The 18,224-nt window shown below is 38.1% G+C and overlaps 1 protein-coding gene across 2 annotated transcripts in view; it reads right to left on the bottom strand.

Moving 5' to 3' along the window:
* Positions 1–2,085: 2,085 nt before the first annotated feature.
* The window catches only part of CSGALNACT2 (chondroitin sulfate N-acetylgalactosaminyltransferase 2), a 30,621-nt gene continuing 14,482 nt past the window's right edge, over positions 2,086–18,224 (bottom strand). For both annotated transcript variants that reach the window (XM_065746992.1, XM_065746993.1), the window contains exons 2-8: positions 16,935–18,151; positions 10,217–10,433; positions 9,623–9,724; positions 7,869–8,047; positions 6,086–6,180; positions 4,605–4,686; positions 2,086–3,499 (exon numbers count right to left, since the gene is read on the bottom strand). In XM_065746992.1, the coding sequence (XP_065603064.1) occupies positions 3,207–3,499; positions 4,605–4,686; positions 6,086–6,180; positions 7,869–8,047; positions 9,623–9,724; positions 10,217–10,433; positions 16,935–17,589 (1,623 nt within the window). In that variant the 5' untranslated portion in view covers positions 17,590–18,151 and the 3' untranslated portion in view covers positions 2,086–3,206. The remainder of the gene's footprint in view (positions 3,500–4,604; positions 4,687–6,085; positions 6,181–7,868; positions 8,048–9,622; positions 9,725–10,216; positions 10,434–16,934; positions 18,152–18,224) is intronic.

Genomic DNA, 18,224 nt, shown 5'->3' with positions numbered 1-18,224 from the left:
GCATATCTACTAGTTCACAGAGGAGCAATGAAAGTAATAATAACATTTTAACTTGGGTTTTATTTTAATTCAAAGCATTATTCAAGGCCAAGAGAAAAAACTCAGATCCCTGAAAATAAAATAATGACCGACTTTAAGATTTAATGAAAAGTTGGAAGGCTAGGGTAGTAACTTAGGGAAGTAATCTAATCCCACTATTAAAGAAAAACATAGCAAGTGATAAATCATTAGGGAACTTGATCTGCACATGACTAGTAACAGCTCCTTCCTTAGAACATTGAATTTTAAATCTTAAGAGCTTTTAATTTAAATAACAGATTAAAATCCTGTTGTCATAGTTATCAATAAGCTACCCTACAAATGGTAAAACATTAGAACAAAACACTTTGCTACCATTTAAGTTTGACGGACTGTGAACATTAAGATCATCATCTTGCAGTAGAGCAGGCATTAGCAGACAATGAGATGCGTGTACCAACTCCAGCACTATTTAGCAGCAAAAAATCTGAGAAGGTCCCATGCTTAAAAGGACTCCTGTTACCACCATTGTACCACAAGTACCATATAATGACTTAACATGGCACACAGCCCATCCTAGTATCTTTGGCTTTTGTAACTGAGCACAAACATGCTCTTTGTGAGCCAATATACCACAGCGCATTTTTTATGCCAACAATTACTATGCAGTAGTAGGAGAACTAATGATTCAGAAGAAACAAGAAAAAGTGCAGGCCTGAAAGGGCTCCAGAAAGCTCATGAATCCTCAGTCATTTGGACCGTTTCTATCTACTTCCAGCTCTGACATTTCTGATACTTCTGACTTGTTTTCATTCTAATGCATTCACGTCCACATTTGGGGATGAGAAATGGTAAGAAGTTTTCAAAAGTTGTTCCTACTGATTCCCTTTGAGCAACAATGCCACAGACCATCTTTGCACAGAGGCAGACATAAGACACTGGTCTTCTTCCCCATTTCAGCCATTTAGAATACAGTCACTCAGTGGAAAAGAGCAGAAAGATCTGGCCATCAGCATTAACACCCTGCAGTGTGCAAAACATGCAGCCTCAGCTGGATTCTGATCATACAAGCACTGCTGACCAGCAGCAATGCTTGACATCTGTGTACAACCTTACTATTCATGCCAGTGCATGCCAAAAGTGAGGCATTTTTGATGCTTACTCTTGTGCCAGTAGAGCTAGGACAGCAGCAGCAGCCAAAGTTTTAAGAGAGAAGACTCTACAGAAGTTCCCATAAACGTCTTCCAAAAACTCACCACGTCTATATACTTCTTTCCTCATTGGTATCTATTTTGCAAGGACCAACCAACAAGGTGTCTTAAATTAAAACAACTACTTTGAATATGTTTCATATCTTGTCTGGATAGATACTCACTTGAGAAGCAAAAATGACCTGATTGAACTTTTCAATGCACATACTATTACTTAAATTTGATGCACAATCTACCCAGTAAGATATTGTAAAACAACTTCAAATAAACAGCTTTAAACAATTTCTAAAATGCAGATATTCCATTTATTATACAGAGAATATCAACTGCAAGAAGCCTTGCAAAGCGTTCTCTTCTCTCTAAGTACAATACAGTACACTGTTCTCCACAATAAGTTACATAAAGGCAAATGTTATGTACATATAAAAAAGGATCAGTGCCCGGAACTATTTGCACAGCATCTGGTATTAAGAAATGTCATCCATTCTCATCTTTAATTGCTTTCAGAATTCTTGAAGCAAACTGAATTCAATCAAATTCATTAACAGAACTTAATTACCTGGTTTGAGAAGGGTTTTCACCTAATTGCTAAATTCAGTGGAGACCATGAAAATGGTTTAACCACTGAATTAACATTCCCAGCACTAACTTTGGAAAAAAAATTAAAAAATGAGGCATGCCATATGGTAGCATATAAGACAATGTGGAAAAAAAGTGACCTGCCTGCATTTAAACTGTTTATACATCCCAGAATACCTGAAAGGGAAGAAGTCAAGTGCCATTGTACGAGACACTTGAGACCACAATGTAATTCTGTTCATGCATGCTTGACCCCTTCTATGCTGCTCCAAAAAAATAGTAAACAACCCCCCTCCCTCACCTTCAGTTGAAAAAGTAAAGAATAAGGCTACTTAGGATAATTAGTAGAATGGAAAGAATCCTGTGAATCGGCACTTGCTTTTCCAGTTGGAGAAATAGCTTAAGGGAATATGACTGCTTCCTGAAAACATGTCAGGATAATGCCACAGGGGAGAAAGAAAGGGACAGAACTGGCATAACAGCAAAGAGGTCACTAAAAAATTTATATAGCAATGAAATGATGGTTCCTCAGCTTAAAGGCTGAGATGAGGAAGCAGGGCTGTCAAATAATGAACGGGGCTAAAATCTTTAGAATATACATTTCATAGCATAGCTTGGTTAACAGGAGGGACTTTATGATGTAGTAACTACTCTGAGAAAAGACTAAAACCAGAAATGCATGTCTGGAACATTCCCAGCTTCTTTGATCCATCACCAAGATAAGGTTGGTGGTGTCATCTGCAGTGTGAAAGTCCATTAAACACTAAAATTCCACTTAAAAAGGCTTGCATTTCCCTGCTCTTTCACATGAAATATTTTATATTCAACAACGTGAACATTTGTTAATACAGCAAATGCAGTATACTGGTATTGCTGTAAAATCAACAACTGAAACAGTTAGCATACCAAACAACACATGCTGTATATCTTTAAGAGTGAGATTCTGTTTCACACCTCTCGTTTCTACAATGGAGTCTAAGTACAGTATCTTTCTAAAGATGCAGTGCAGTGAGCCATACAGACTGAAAATACTCCGATAAAACAAAAGATTTAATTTAATTCTTAAAATAAAGCAGATATAATATCAAAAAGTACCAAGTGGAGAAGTGTTGAGTTGTACGTTCCACAGATTTTTCCAGTTGATACCAAAAGATGCTTTCTTGAACTACATATGCTTTCCAATTTCTTATTTGAGGTGCTTGAACTTGCAAGATATGTAGGAAATAGCATCAATCAAATCATTACTCAGAAAACAAATACAAGAACCAAAAAAACCCTAAACTCTTCTTCACTGAAAAAGAGAGGCACTGCATTTTTTAAGCTGAATTAAGGCTGTAAAATGATGCTGGTTCATTGCGAAATCCAAGTCATCAGTTTCACCCTGTCACAGGGCTCCATTTAACCCACTGCTTCACTGTTAGTCCTGTAAGCCTGCTTACGGAGGTGAGTCTCAATCTCCTCCCTGAAGACCAGCATCCCAAGGTGCGAGTGAGAGGCTTCATTCATGGCTTTGGACTGGATACACATGCGATACTGTTCTGGAGTGAGTTCATCTGCACAATGTTTCTCATGCCAGAGGTGAAAGAGACCAGGGACCGGTGTCCTGATCACAATAAGGTCACCATGCAAGTACTTTCTGTAAAGGTGAACATCCTCACCGCCCCAACCTTTCACTTCCAAGTCAAACCCCCCTATAAAAACAGCATCAGAAAATGTTATTTTGGCATACAAACTGTTTTCAAGGTAAAAAGAGCAACACTCCTCACATAACATATTATGCAATATATATGACATGCCAGAAATTCTGGAACAATTAATTGTAACTATTCCATGCCAAAGCATGCCAAATTGAGGGAAACAAGCTTCAAACATAACACAGCTTTTATGGTGGTACTGCCCAGGACATAGATCATGCATTGCTGGCTTCCAAGAGCCTCTTAAAAGAGAGCACCCAAATCACATTAACCATGACACCCCATGTGACAGCTGCAGAAAATTGTAGGCAAACCATGCTGGGCATGCTTTTTTGTTATTTTTAGCAATCATAATGGATTTTAGCAGCTGGAAATTGAAGCAGTCATACACTGTATGAAAGGCTTTCTCTAAAAATGCCAGCAATTACTCCATAGGTCACAAGTCAAAATACTGGATTAAGAAGAGGAATCTATTCCACCATTTTAAGGTTTCTCTTGACTTTCCAGGACCATGGTGAAAACCAATTCAGACTTGTGTACAAATTCTAAGCTCTAAAATTATTAAGTCATCATTTAGCATATATCATACACAAAGCATGCCTTTTATGAGAAATTAACCCACATGCAAATCATCAGATAGCACAGTTATATATCATTATACCTCCTAGCAGCTTATCTTCAAGAGCCTTTCAAATTTAAGTACATCAGGCTGTTCTCAGTTTTAATATCATGCCACAAGAGGGTGCCAAAGCATATCTGTAAAGTCTTGAACAACAAAATTCAAGTAATCGAGCTTATTTAGAAAGAATTTTAATACTTTTGTGTTAGAGTTATACTTGAGAAATCTGTTTCTTAAACAGATTTTTTATCCAGGCAGTCATGCAGTACAAAAAAGAGTAAGAATGAGTGCAACACTGTTGATATTAACAAATATCACAGCTTCTAGCACACACATCAGATAGAACAAAAAGCTAGAAAAATTTGATGTCCATTTAACTTGATAGTCAACAGGTTGCAATGTTGGATTTGGAAAGTGTATTAACTTCCTGTAGTTAGATAAAAACAGAGAATCAGCTTTTGAATACCTCTCGACTTTCCTTACCAACAGTTAGAAAGTCTGTCCGGTACTGACAAGTCATCCCAAAGCCAAAGTCACGCCAGAAACCAGAATCCTTCTTGTGTACCTACAATTTCAACATAACAGCTTTTTGAAATGCAAGATACACCAAAGGCCATAAGTTATACCTGGTTTAGTAGAACCCTAAATTCTTCTCATAGTTTGTTCAGTGCAGGATACAGCATATAACACTTCTAGTCCTTCTGTCTTATTGCGCACATGGCTTTTCTAAATACTTTACCTCCTCCCACCTGATTCCAAGTACTTACTCCCTTTGCAGATCCCACTTGCCAATGAAAGGTACACCACATTTGTTTTCTATGCATCTAGTCAGATCAAGCAGTAAATTTTCGGTAGTCTATTGCCAAAAATCACCTTTTCCTGGGACTCCTCTATTCAGTTTCTAATGCTATGTTTACCTCTTCTGATACAATTAGAAATAGAAAAGTAAGAATTATGAATTCAGTTATTTATGTACTCAAGTTCAAAATATGATAACAGCTTTCAGGTAAGAAATTCACCTACAGCTGTGACTGAGGCCAAAAGCTTCCCTTCTACTTTCAGAAGAAAGTCAGAAAACCCTTAGCTTCCCAGGACACTGGGGAGGACTGATTATGTTTAAGTAAAGCTGTATTGCTCTTTGCTTTACCTCTAAGAAACTTGATCTCAGAAGTCCCAGCTGCTACACCCCAATTTCCTCTATTGTGTATCCTCTTTAAGAGAGTAAGGATGGACATTCTCTACAGCCATTCCATTGTTAGGCAACAAAGGTTCAGACATACAACGCTTGCACACATTCATAAGCCTATTCTATTTTGAGCTTTATTTTTGTACTATTTTGACTACAAGTACCCTAGAAATAGGGTTTCTCATACCACTAATTTCATCTTGCTTTTGGAATTACATCCAGTGATTCTGGTAGAATTGAATAGCAGCGGAAAATGAAACTGCAGAGAATACAGCTTCATAGAGTATGAAAAAAAGCCAATGATATCTTTCCTACCTTGAGTTACATGGCTCATCTCCTGAATCACTATGCTGTAGTTAGTTAATAAGTGAGAGAAACTTATAAAGCAGTACTCTGTATTTTTCTCCTTTCAGTTATCCTATTTGCTGGAGCACGTGATGGAAGTTGCTGCCATGATTATGCTCCTATCCCCTGACATACTGACTTTCAAACTCAGTATTAAGAAGCAGGTCAAGAGCTAGCAGCTTCACTTGATCAGTTACACATTTTTAAGACTTAAGTAGAACTTCAAGCACATTTAAGAATGTGATTTGTATTGTTTGATAAGCTTATCTTCCAGAAAGCTTTGCCCATAATGGAGAAAATGGTTTAAATATACTCTGCTCAAAGTTAAGACACCCCAAACAGATCATTACGTTTCACTGAATTCTGTTCTAATACAAAGCACAATCGATCCCATGTGCTGGAATTATTATGGAGAATAAATTATGCTACTTACCAACTGTTGTTCCACAGGGGGTGGCAGATCTTGGTTAGCATAGACAATAGCAGGATTATAGAGACTGAACACCACAGGATAAAAAACCTTTTTTCCTAGAAGTCAAAAGGTAACTGTTACTCACTGTGAGTACCCTTTCTGAAGGCAGCAAGAAATGGGAAAATAGTTATTATCCATCACAAGAAAACAGATCTAAGGCCTAACTGATAGGATTTTCCATTCAGGAAGTCCACAGAATCTTGTGGTCAAAAGGCAGGGGGGTTGGCTAGGGAAAATATGTACACACACATACTTAAATGTATATCTTTATATACAGCTATATATATCTCCACATAATGATGCATATGCATACATCAACATTAGAAGACAGTAAAAAAAATCCCTGCAACAACGGTAAGCAGTGGTTGTACAGAAATGCTGATGTACCAATACCACACAGCATTTGCAAAGAGGCAAGGTCATAAAATGCAGTGTATGCAAAGAAAGGCACATACTTCCAGGATGCACTCTGTAAGAACAGGGAACATTTTGAATATTTTGACTACAGCGTGACAGCAGTTCTGTGCATATTCCAGAGGAGCAATAAAGTTCCTCATAAATCACTTGCTAATCCAGTAGTGTAAAGGTAACAGTGATGACTCAAGAATTCTCGGAACCCTGATTTGAATATAAGCTCTGAACGTGGACGTTTTTAGATCTCACTTGAAGCAAAGGTGAGAAACTGTCAGCATAAACTGGTAGACAGTCTCAAAATCCCTCTCATGAGAAAGCTTGCAAGACATTCTCAAGTTTTCTCAATTACATATACAACTCGCTTAATGAAAGTACAGACACAGAAGAAAATTAGATCCTAAAGATCTGCTTTATAGCAGTCTCTTGCCCATGTATTATGGGGAAGAAACATCAATTCACTCCAAATGGACATTTGGAGAAAGTCTTCTGGCTGCAAGAAATCTGGAATAAGATCAAGCATCGTGAAACCAAAAATATCTGACACGAGAAGGCTTTAACTAGCATGCTTGTTAACTCAAGAAAGCTTCCCATCTTGGCAGAAGCTTGTAGAACAAGCCTCATGAAGTTGAGTGATCAGAATTCAGAACTTAGTAGGTAAATGCAGAACCCTAGCTCGGTAAGGAACAAATTATTCAGCTCTTCTGCAAACCACCCATGGTGTGTCTCAGCAATACAACTTGTCAGAGTGTGAGAAGAAAAAACTTGTCACAAACTTTAGTTCAACAATAAAATTACTTTCCACAGTAAGCCCTGCATTGCAGTTTGTTATACAACTTTACATGCAGTCTGATTGTTAAAACAATTGTCTAGCTTTCTTTTAGATTGCCAGATCTTACAAGAACTGAGACTGTAGTCATTGTACAAGAACAGTACCATGTGTCCTTAAGACAAGCTACCCTAAGGCAAAAGTTATTTCGCAGTCTAAATATGCACAGAATCAGAGGTTGGAAGGAACCTCTGGAGATCAATGAGGGCAACCCTCCTGCATGACATCACACAGGAAGGTGTCCAGGTGGCTCCTGAATACCTCCAGAGAAGAAGATTGCACAACTTCTCTGGGCAGTCTATTCCAGCGTTCTGCCAGCCTCAATGTAAATAAGTTCCCCATCAAATATTGTATTACACTATTTTCTTTTGAACACAGCATTTTTCATTTTCCTAAGCGCACAGTATTAATAAATTCCATCATTCAGGTTCACCTTCTGTACATACAATTCAGATCAGTTGAAGCTAACCAAGAAGACAGCTTTGGCTACTTAAAGGAACATACCAGGCTCAGCATTTAAGCGACAACTGTTGAGGAACTCGGCTGTGAAATAAACATCAACATCACAGAAGAACATCAGGACCTCGCCCTTTTCCCAGGCTCTGGCACCCATGTCAAGTCCCCGGCCACGGTTAAATTCCTCATTCAAAGAGACGAGTGTGTAATTGTGGAAGTTAGTTTCTCTAGAAGGAAAATAAAGCCAAACCCAAAATAAATCCTTACATGGGGCAGAAAGGGCTATTTATACTTTTTCAGCATTTTACAGTAATGTCACTGCGGAAGCTTTTTTAAAACCCAATTATATAATCAGGATGAGAAAAAAATAACAGTTCCACTTATTTGTGTGTTTCAAGTAGCAGACTTTACACAGTGCAAAAAGTCTTATTCTATAACTTCACAACAAGTCATTCAAACATATTTAAAAGGTATTCTGGCAACTGATATTATTTTAAATTTCTAAGACGGTAGCTCTGTCTGTTCTGCTAAAGTCTTCACCAAGTGTGAGAGGAGGACAAAATCTGGCACTACCAAACTCATGTGGCAAAAGGTTATCTATATATTGAGGTCACCACAACCCAGTCACCTTGCCCTTCCATTGCTGTTTCAAGACTAGTAGTACTAGAGCTCTTTTACGAGAGTGAAAGAATAGCAATGAGAGGTTGGAAATACATCTGAGAAACAAGTACTTTCAGGAGAAGTATATGTCTGATTCAGAGGAAATTTCTTGAAGAGAACAGAGTGAATATACTCAACAGCAATACCACTAAAAAGATATCAGATAATGACTTTGAGTCTACCATTCTGAGCCTGACTGGTTGTTGTCAGAGGAACAGCAAGTGTCACAGAGAACACAGCAGTGGGAGAAAGTACCCAGAAACAGAAGAAGCCAGAACTCCACAAGCTGTGTGTCACAGGCTTTATGGGAGTAAGACAGAAGCATTCCTTGCTTCCTAGATTTCCATGCATGCCAGATCAACTGACCATGACATCTTAAGCCAGCGACAATGCTGTCTATACCCATTCTAAGTTCACAAATGTTATGGGCTCAAAACATTTGCCAAGGGCTCAGTGTTGAGAACAAGAGTTCAGGCCAGAGCAGGTGCTCCTCAGTTAAATACTATAAACACTACTAGCCAACCCAAAGGTGAAGCAGGTCTGTTGTCTCACTGAGCAAACTTGATCTTGAAACCAAAAAAAGAAACATTTATCCATTTATTATAAAGCCAGAGTAATGCTATTTTCTGACAGTCATGATTCAATACTTCATTTAGAGCTGTTTTACAGCAAAGGGAAACAGACTCACTATATATTACCTAGAGGACAGAGTGAAAGGCTCAACTCCTCAGACAGACACAGCATCTGACCAGATCCCCCCCCAGTACAGAAACCAATCATTTTTCCTCCTTATTCAATAAAAACAATCCAATTTGAATGAAACAGCTATCCAGACATACATTCCACTTCCAAAGAACTTCAATTCTTATGATTCTGCTGGCATGACCGACTATTCACACCAAGATTCAGCCCTGCATTTTTCCCAGACTGTCACACTGACACCTCAAAGCCACTGCTGTTAACCTTTGTTAAACTTGATTTTTAGTCGTCTTCAGGAGAATTTTGCAACTTTAACTGTAAAATGACAACCAAAATAAACTTATTTTCCTACTGGGCTTTAACTGACAGCGAGTTTCTTCTTTATATCGTTTCCATCTTCTTTTAACAAAAAGATTTACAATGTTTATATAATATACACTTACCTAGATACAGATGCTAGAATGGATTTCACTTCTGATAGACCATCTTGTCCAAAATACACCACTGTGAGGTGGATACGCTTATCCTGATGAATGCACACATCCCTAGAAGCAGGAAGATAAGCTGTCACTGATTACAGTTTGCAACGTTACAGACACATCAGATACTTTACAACTATTGTGTTTAAGTGTATTAGATTTAAGTATTCCAGTAAGACTGAAGAGAACTAAATTTTAATCACATGTTCCCCCATTTTTACATTTGAACCAGAAAGCTCCAATAACACCTTATTTTATACACAGGAGCTCAAAAGCTGATTTAAATACAAAAATGTTTAACATCACATGTGCCCAGGCTCACAACAGCCCTGTCATTCAATTTAAACGGGATTTGGTGCTGCTTGTGAATTTCTCAATTCCTTTTGGAAAGAGCATTTTCTCCCTACAATAGGATGAAATTACAAACAGCCTCAGGCAGCTGCATGCAATGTTAGAATCATAAGTTTTGCCACTAACCTATCAGAATAGAAACTTCATTCCAAAAAAGAAATACTTCAAGTCAGCAAGATAGCTCGCTATGTAATCTCATGCACCTACCTAAAGTTTTGCATAAACTGTGCAAATGCCTCAGTTCTTCCAGCAAGAGGGACAATAATGTTAATGATTGATCTAGAAATATCGACCGTCTCACTCTTCACTTTCATGAGGGGTCCAAATGGTCGGAACAATGTGACATGCCTGTATTCCATGCCATCCATCTTCTTATAAAACAGCTCATACTGTGTCCCCTTATCTCTTTCTGTACGATAGTAACCTGAAGAATAAGTCACAAGTAAAGTCAAAGATCCCAGCAACTGTATTTTCAGAAATACTTTTCACCTGAAAACTAAAAAGTAGCGTAAAATAAAGCTTTTGTTGACCCTCAAGTCAAGTCAAGCTCAGTCTTATACCTTCTTATAACAGATGACAAAAACGACAAATTATCTCCAGCTCCCTCTGCTTCTTAGAGAAGAAACTACATTTTACAGTCCCACAAACTTCTCAAACATAATTAGAGTTGGGTCTTCCCAACCACAAAGGAATTCAGCTATTTGCTATCAAAAAAGATGACTGAAATCTAATATTGCCTGTTCTCAAACTGCTTGGCAAGTATCTTCCCCTGAGGTAGCCCACAGCAATAGCTGAGATGATCTGGCCAGAAATCAATACAGCACACACTGTGGGCAGCACAAGCAACAATAACTTGCTTGAAAAAGCCTGTTAAATCTGAAAATTGCTATCTAAAAAAATTCATTTAATAAACGCTGGAATGCTTTAAAATGTTTGCTACTGACCATTAGTCAGTGTTTTGCCATTAATAAACAGCAGTAGCATATTACCACAGCTATGCTCTTCTAGGAACATACACAGAAGAAGCTCCTATAAAGCTAACAACACTATTTGACGAAACAATACAAGGATAACTTGGATTACTTACTTTGAGATTTTTAATAATTTTTCTTTTAGTGTAAGACCCCTGTTGCACATTAGAGAATCTACCCCATTCAGAACAAGCATTTCAGTTAGCTGACTTTTAAGGAACATCATTTTGGCCATGTCAAACAGCCTCTCCAATTATATTCCACGGACAAGGTCAAGACTCATCAGAAGACTTCACTGTGCTGTGTTCTCCATTGCTAATCCTGTATTATACTACCTCACGCTAACCTCAGAGTAAAGATGACAAGAAAGATCCTCCAGTAGTATTGTTCTGTGTCCATCCCACCTCAGTACCCCTCTCTCCCTTAAGGAAATAAAGGGCACTGTAGTGAAGAAACCATGCACACTACGAACCAAACAACTTCCACTTAAGCAGGCCACACAGACCCCCACCATGTTAGTTATGAATCATATCACATAAAGTAGGAAGGGGTCCATGAGGATTAATGAGAATAACTCCTGACTTCACGCAGGGCAAATTAAGAGTTAAGCCAGATATCTAGGACTGTTGTTCAAATACTTGAACACGTCAGGGCCATGACCACTGCCCTCTGGTGAAGAATCTCTTCCTAACTTCCCATCTGACTCTCCCATGATGCAGCTCCATATCATTCCCTCAGGCCATCTGTCTGTCACTGTCACCGTCACCGTCACCAGAAAGCAGAGCTGTGCACTGCCCATCTGCTCCTGGTGCGGAGCTGCAGTCACCATGAGGGATCCCCTCAGCTCCTCTGCTCTGGGCTGTGCAAACCTAGAGACTGTGCTGCTCCCCAGATATCTTGCCCGACAGATCCTTCACCATCTTGGCAGCCTTCCTTTGCAGTAGGCCTAGTGTTTTTATTTTCTTATACTGTGAAGCCCAAAACTGCACACAAGGTATACCATCTTACACCAAGATACTTCCCTTCTGTACCCCAGACTCCCTATACCTTAACCTCCTACTTAGCTGTCCAGAGTGCTTTCCCTAAACTTCCCCCCCATGATCCCAGTTTCACTCTCCAATTTTCCTTCTTGTTTTATATCTGCCCAACAGCCCCTTTAATGGCAAACTCCCACTCAGTATTTAACTCTCTGAAACCTGCTTGTTGTAGGTGTACACGGGCAACAGCAGAACTCACAGGAAAAACCATTACTGCTTTAGAAGGGCTGTGAGAGATGCTGTATAGCTCGTGCCTGCAAGTGTGTGGGGTCTGGATCTAACTTTGCAAGGAGTTTTTTTTTATTCTTTGAACAAAGTTGAGCAAGGGACCTTAAAGACAAACAAATCCACATTTTTTCCTTTGTGAACACAGATCTACATGAAATAGGCACACTATTGCTTAGTTTGAAACTTTTCTAACTGGAAGTAAGAAAAAGACCGTTTCACTGTAACAGTGAAAGTCCAGTGTGGACTGTTAATATCAGAGAGATAAACCCCTCATAGTTGTTTCTCACTCCAGCTCTCTACTGACTAATCGAGCACAGGAGCCTGAAAAGAGCTACTTGATTACATGAGCACCTGATGCATCAGTACTTCCACAGCATGTTCTCAAGTGACATGCAGCATACACATTATCCCAGTTTTCTGTATATATTAGAAAACAGTACTGAATATTATACTTTTTTTTCCAGCATCCAATAGCTACATAAAGATGAAACATGCCACAGCGGGTAAAAAAAATTCAAGAAAGCACAGTTGCCAATACTATCTTTAAACAAAGGATAAACTCACACCACAGTCTAACAGAGTATAACAGAGGTCTGGTACAAGGCAAAATAAAACTATTAAAATAATTTCAGAGAGTGGTACCCAAATTTTGCAAACCTAGTTTTACAATTGCCTTGTCAGCACTCAGCTGTTGGAATACATAATTCCAAACTTTTGGATCTCAACATCTTACTATTAAAAAGAGCTGTGGAATTGGTAAGTATATCCTTCTACAGTTACTCCCCTTGCTAAGTGAGCTTCCTTAGGTAACCTACTAATATGAATACTTTTATGAGATTAAAGCTTCCACACACAGAAGGCAGAACTGAGAACAGACAGAGAAAGAACCAACACCTGTTCTACTAATTCGTATGCTCAGTTTAACACCCAGAACTGATTCATTATGTAATAAAATCTCTCACCTTCCAACTAGCATATTCTGGCTGTCATCCAAAACAGAACTCTAAAGGGAAAGAAGTAAAAAGCAGCAGAAATAATTTAACAGTTGTTATTCCTGGTCCAAGAAGCTTTACTCATTTTGCAGAGTTCTGTTTCTCACCAAAAAAAACCTAGATCTTTAGGACACTGTGAATAAGTGCTATCAAAGCCCAAAGCTTTTCTTCTATTGCTTTCAAAATACATATATAATAATTTTTTTACAGTTACCTAGAAAGTTACTAAATGTTTGGCATATGGAATTTAAGACTTTTTTTAATGTTACAATTATTTGTTGAAGTTCTCAGGACACTAGCCAATTTTTGGTGTTAAAATGACTAAGGGTGGTACTTTGACCATGAACAGCTCAGGATGGCAAGGATTCCCAAAGAGTTTCAACTCTGCACTTGCAGCATTGGTATAAACATTTTCTACATGCAAAGGACAACTTGGATGGAGACTATAACCTCAAGTTTCAGATTTAAGAGTTTCTAGACTTTGCCCTACTCTAGATGGCAAAGCAGAAGCAAGTCCAAACAGCATGCAGATCCTGGTAGTCACTCTGTAGCAAGTCTATTATTAGACGCTAGTAAAGTGTCTAATAAACCTCTACTTTCCAAGAATTATTTTTATATTCAACAAAAGATCTTTAAATCCAAAGCATTCCATATAAACTAAGCTGGTTAATGCGAGTGCATGAGGTTGGACAATTAAATGACAGATGTTTATGAAGGCTCACAGAACATTGCATCACTACTCAAGATTTAAATACCACAGACTTCTGAAGAAAGTGGATGAATAAGTAATATTATATTCTTCCTCTCTTACTCATCTACTGTTCTCAGTATAACTGAAACACAGATCTGAAATTTCCTAGTTTTAATCAACTATCATCCTAGAATGTTCAAATCAGCAATTACATTCACTGTTTGTAGTTGCACATACTTTCATTTGTGAAAACATATCAAATTAATACTTAAGCCCCTCTAGGAGTGTTTATCAAACAAAGGGAATAACGTACTTCTAGGCCAGACCTTTTTCTGTTAATACAAGAACTCTACCACAGTAAAAAAGGTAAAAAAAGATTAAGATAAGATTAGTTATTAAAAGAAGAACATCTTAGACATGTTAACACAGACACCAAATTTCATAAGGATTAAGTAATATACCTCAAAGTGCATCCCAGAAGAGGTTATACAGCTCAAGGTTTGGTAGTAGACATGTCTAGAAAAAAAGCTGAAGTAACTCCCACAATCAATTTTTTACCTACACAGTTTAAAACGCTGAGGAAGAAAGCTATGTTTTCTAGGAGAAACATGCCTGTTCTGGTTTACTTTATGCTTGGGCAGAATTCTGTGGTACAGTCCTCTTGATAGGTTAATTTGTTTTGAGAAAAAACTTCTGTCATTTACAATATACAATAAAAAACACTCAAGTAAGCCAGTATCTTCATTAAAATGTGATGGTTATGAATTTACTAAAATATCATGATTTCTCTTCTGCCCCAGAGCAAGAAGTAAAATCCACAGGTAAAGCCTCCTGTTTCAAACTGCATAGAACTAGCCTTAGTCCTATCTCACTTACTTAAAAAGCACTATAAGGAAGTGGAGAGAATACAGAACATAAATGATGATCAATGTGTTTAAACTAGAGCCAGCACCAACTGTTCCTCTAAATGAACAACCCTAATGCAGTAGGTACCACTCTGAATATTTACAGGAACACCGTGATGTCTATTTCAGTAGACACTGAGTCTGCAATAATGTTTGAACCAAACAGTTTATTACAGCTTAAGGGAGTAAAGTTTTCCAAATGGGAAGACATCAACTTCCTTCCTGGACTTCTATCAAGGCACTGAGGAGTGAGGTAACACACAAGAACCCCAGTCAGAGAGCTACTGTGTGAGAGATCTCAAGGATACACTAACAGCTGGTTCTATTTCTTACCTCCAAGTTTCAAAACAACAGCAATAGAGATACAGCTTTTTTTTTTTTTTTGCTTGCCCAGTATCCAAATTAGCTGTTTTCTTCCCCACATACACAACACCCACACATCCCGCAGTTTCTATCTGAAGGTCTAGACAGTATACACCACTAAAGCTAGCTGCTAACACATCCACATGAGCTACAGTACAAATATACTTCATTTAAGTACAGGAACTGTTGAATGCATATGCAGTAACCTAGACTTGAAGAAACTGCCTTTAAAACAAAATGAAACTAGTTTGATTTCCAAGAACAACTATAAATATACTGGTGCAAACAGAAATAAAGGTTTGAAGTACAACTCTAAGGTCCTAGATCTGCTTTCTTGGGCATCTGCAGCCATTGAATACACTAACAAAAGTGAATATCTACTTCAGTATAAGTGAAAAGAAATTCCTCTACAGCATAAGCAGCATGTGAAACAAAGAAAAAAGCAGTTGCACACTTAGAAATAAAACAGTAAGACACTGCAAAAATGACCACCTCTAGGTAAAGAACAGTTATAAGTGAAAACCCTAATAAGGGCCTAACACTGCACTAGATATATTACACTGATGCAATGAACTGGATCCTATATCCAGGCCCACTTCCCTGAAGGAAGAGTCTTGCGTTAAAATCTCAAATATAGTAGTTATTAAAAGCAGACTCTTTTTGAGCTACAGACCAATTACATCATCCTCGATTGAAAATAATGGTAAATTTCAAGGCCAACTGTACCCTTTTCCAACACATGCTTGCTTAATAGTACGGACATCAGTACTGCTGAGAACTCAAGTCCATTCTCTAGACATGCTCTCACATACATAGTATGGTCCAGTTCTTTTTCTTTTATGGAAACATGAACTGTATTTAGTACTGTAAATGCAAAAATGCAAATACAAGGTAATTTTTGATAATGTTCTTCACCAGCATTACATTGTACCTTGACGGTCAAGTTCTACAGGAATTCTAGTAGCATGCTAAAAAATGCATTACCTAAGCGTTAAAAGTATTATAGAACAAATACAACCATTATATGTTCAGTAATTAAATTTACAAGTGCTGAAAGAACAGATAAGAGAACAAGAAAACTGAAGTACTCACACTAGCAGTTCCATGTTTTCATGTAACCTACTTGTGTGCTTTTCCCCAGTAAGCCCACTTCAAGGTTGCACATCTTAGCAGACCTTATGACCAATACACAGTGAAGAGTCTCTTAAGATGACATAACCAAAAGATCAGTATACCAACAATTTCCATCAGTATGAGCATACCAACTCTATAAGTCAGAATCCTGACTATTAACTGAAGGTGGTATAGAGATGAATGAAGAAAACACCCTGAACCTTCATAGCCAAGCAGTTGAACTACGTTGGAAAAGGAATCAGTTTCAGCCTCCCACTGCAACCAGGTACTCTAGAAGTATTTCAATTAATTAAAGACAGTTAGCAGTCACAACAAAGACTAATGCTAAAATCAGTTACGAATGCCTCAATATTTTAAGCAGATACAGCTTTCCATATACAATTCCTGTAGAACTCCTCTTTGGAAATGGATACCTTGCTTACTATTCAGAACACAATATAATGAAGCAGTAATATTCTCTGTTGGAAATACAAGTTCTTACTGTTTAATTACTGTTCAAGACTATAGTTGACTAAGTAAAAAATCCTAAGAACAAATATCATTAAATGCCTGTGGTAACACCTCGTTAATAGGCTGGAAAGTGGAAAGAGTCTAATAGACATACCTTCTACAAAGTCATTTTCGCTATACAGCTGCCTCTCTCCTACTCCATCATCATCATCTTCTTCATCTGGATTATTGATAACTTCTAGGCCAGCCTCAATAACTTCTACCAATTCATCTCGTTTATCCTTTCTAACAGGCTTCTCTTCTGGATGCCGAGTGAGCCCCATCTCCAGCTGGAATACTTTCATGGATGTAAAGCTTTCAAAAGGAACGACGCTGTATTCACTAGGCAGTTTTGCCCCCACACTCACTTCAGCTTTGTCAATCTGGGAATGAAGGAACTCTAGGAGATCATTTGATGCTTGTTCTTTGGTGCCCTGGTAGTTCACACCATTGACTTTGGGGCTCTTTTTATCCTGCAGAGTTTTCAATTTATCACTCATTTCCTGAAGCTCTTGCTTTAACTGGGCAATCTGACGTTTAAGACTAGTAGCTCGGTTCTGATAATGCTCTTCTTGCTCCTGCAAGAGAGCTTGATAATACTCTTTACCCACGTTTTCACCTATAACGCCAGGTAAAGATCCATTACTATCTGTCTGCGGAGCACACTCAAGCAAATACATGAGCAGGACTAAACTGAATAGGAAAGCAATGCCCACTAGCAGCCAACGAGTCCTTGCTTGAATCACTAAGCCTCTTCTGGGCATTCTCATATTATTTTTGCCTCCAAACAAAAAAGATAACTTAACTGCTCGTGCCTTCTGAGGAACATCACCCCAGCGTCTAATTCTTAGGAACCAGAAGGAAGCATGACCTGCATTGTTACTTCAAGCTCTGATAATGTAGCACATGATTAATTTTCAATCTTTTCCCAATCAGGTGTCATAGCAGAGCCATAAATCAGACGTTCCTGCATCATCCATGACTATCAACTGTACATTTGGCTGACTCCATACAACTAGCTTAGAATTTCTTACCCCAGACAAAAAAATGCTGGGAAAGGGGACCAAGGAAGATACCTGCAAGGAATCATATTTCCATTTCCTAACAGAAATGCTTAAGAGTTCTTAGCCTACTTGAAATCTGGCTAGGAAAGTCTGTTTCAGATATTTTATAAGCTTGGGAACAGGAAAAATTCAAAAGCAGTCTACAGGTCAGTAACAGTAATTGCCATTGGCTAGCCTGACTTTTTCCCTTAGCACTTGAGTATTTTATTCCACTTCTCTCTCCTCTCCTTGGAATCTGTGGTTTGAGTCAGCGAAATGAAGACAGAACCTAAAATTGAAAGAAAGACGCACATTAGGACTACAAAGAAGATAATCATTTTAAAAACACATGAACAAAGTTA

The sequence above is a fragment of the Cyrtonyx montezumae genome, unplaced genomic scaffold (genome assembly GCF_038088225.1).
Source record: "Cyrtonyx montezumae isolate F1298 unplaced genomic scaffold, pur_monq_1.0 scaffold_4, whole genome shotgun sequence".
In the NCBI taxonomy this organism is placed as follows: Eukaryota; Metazoa; Chordata; class Aves; order Galliformes; family Odontophoridae; genus Cyrtonyx; species Cyrtonyx montezumae.
This window is presented reverse-complemented; position numbering and strand designations above follow the sequence as displayed.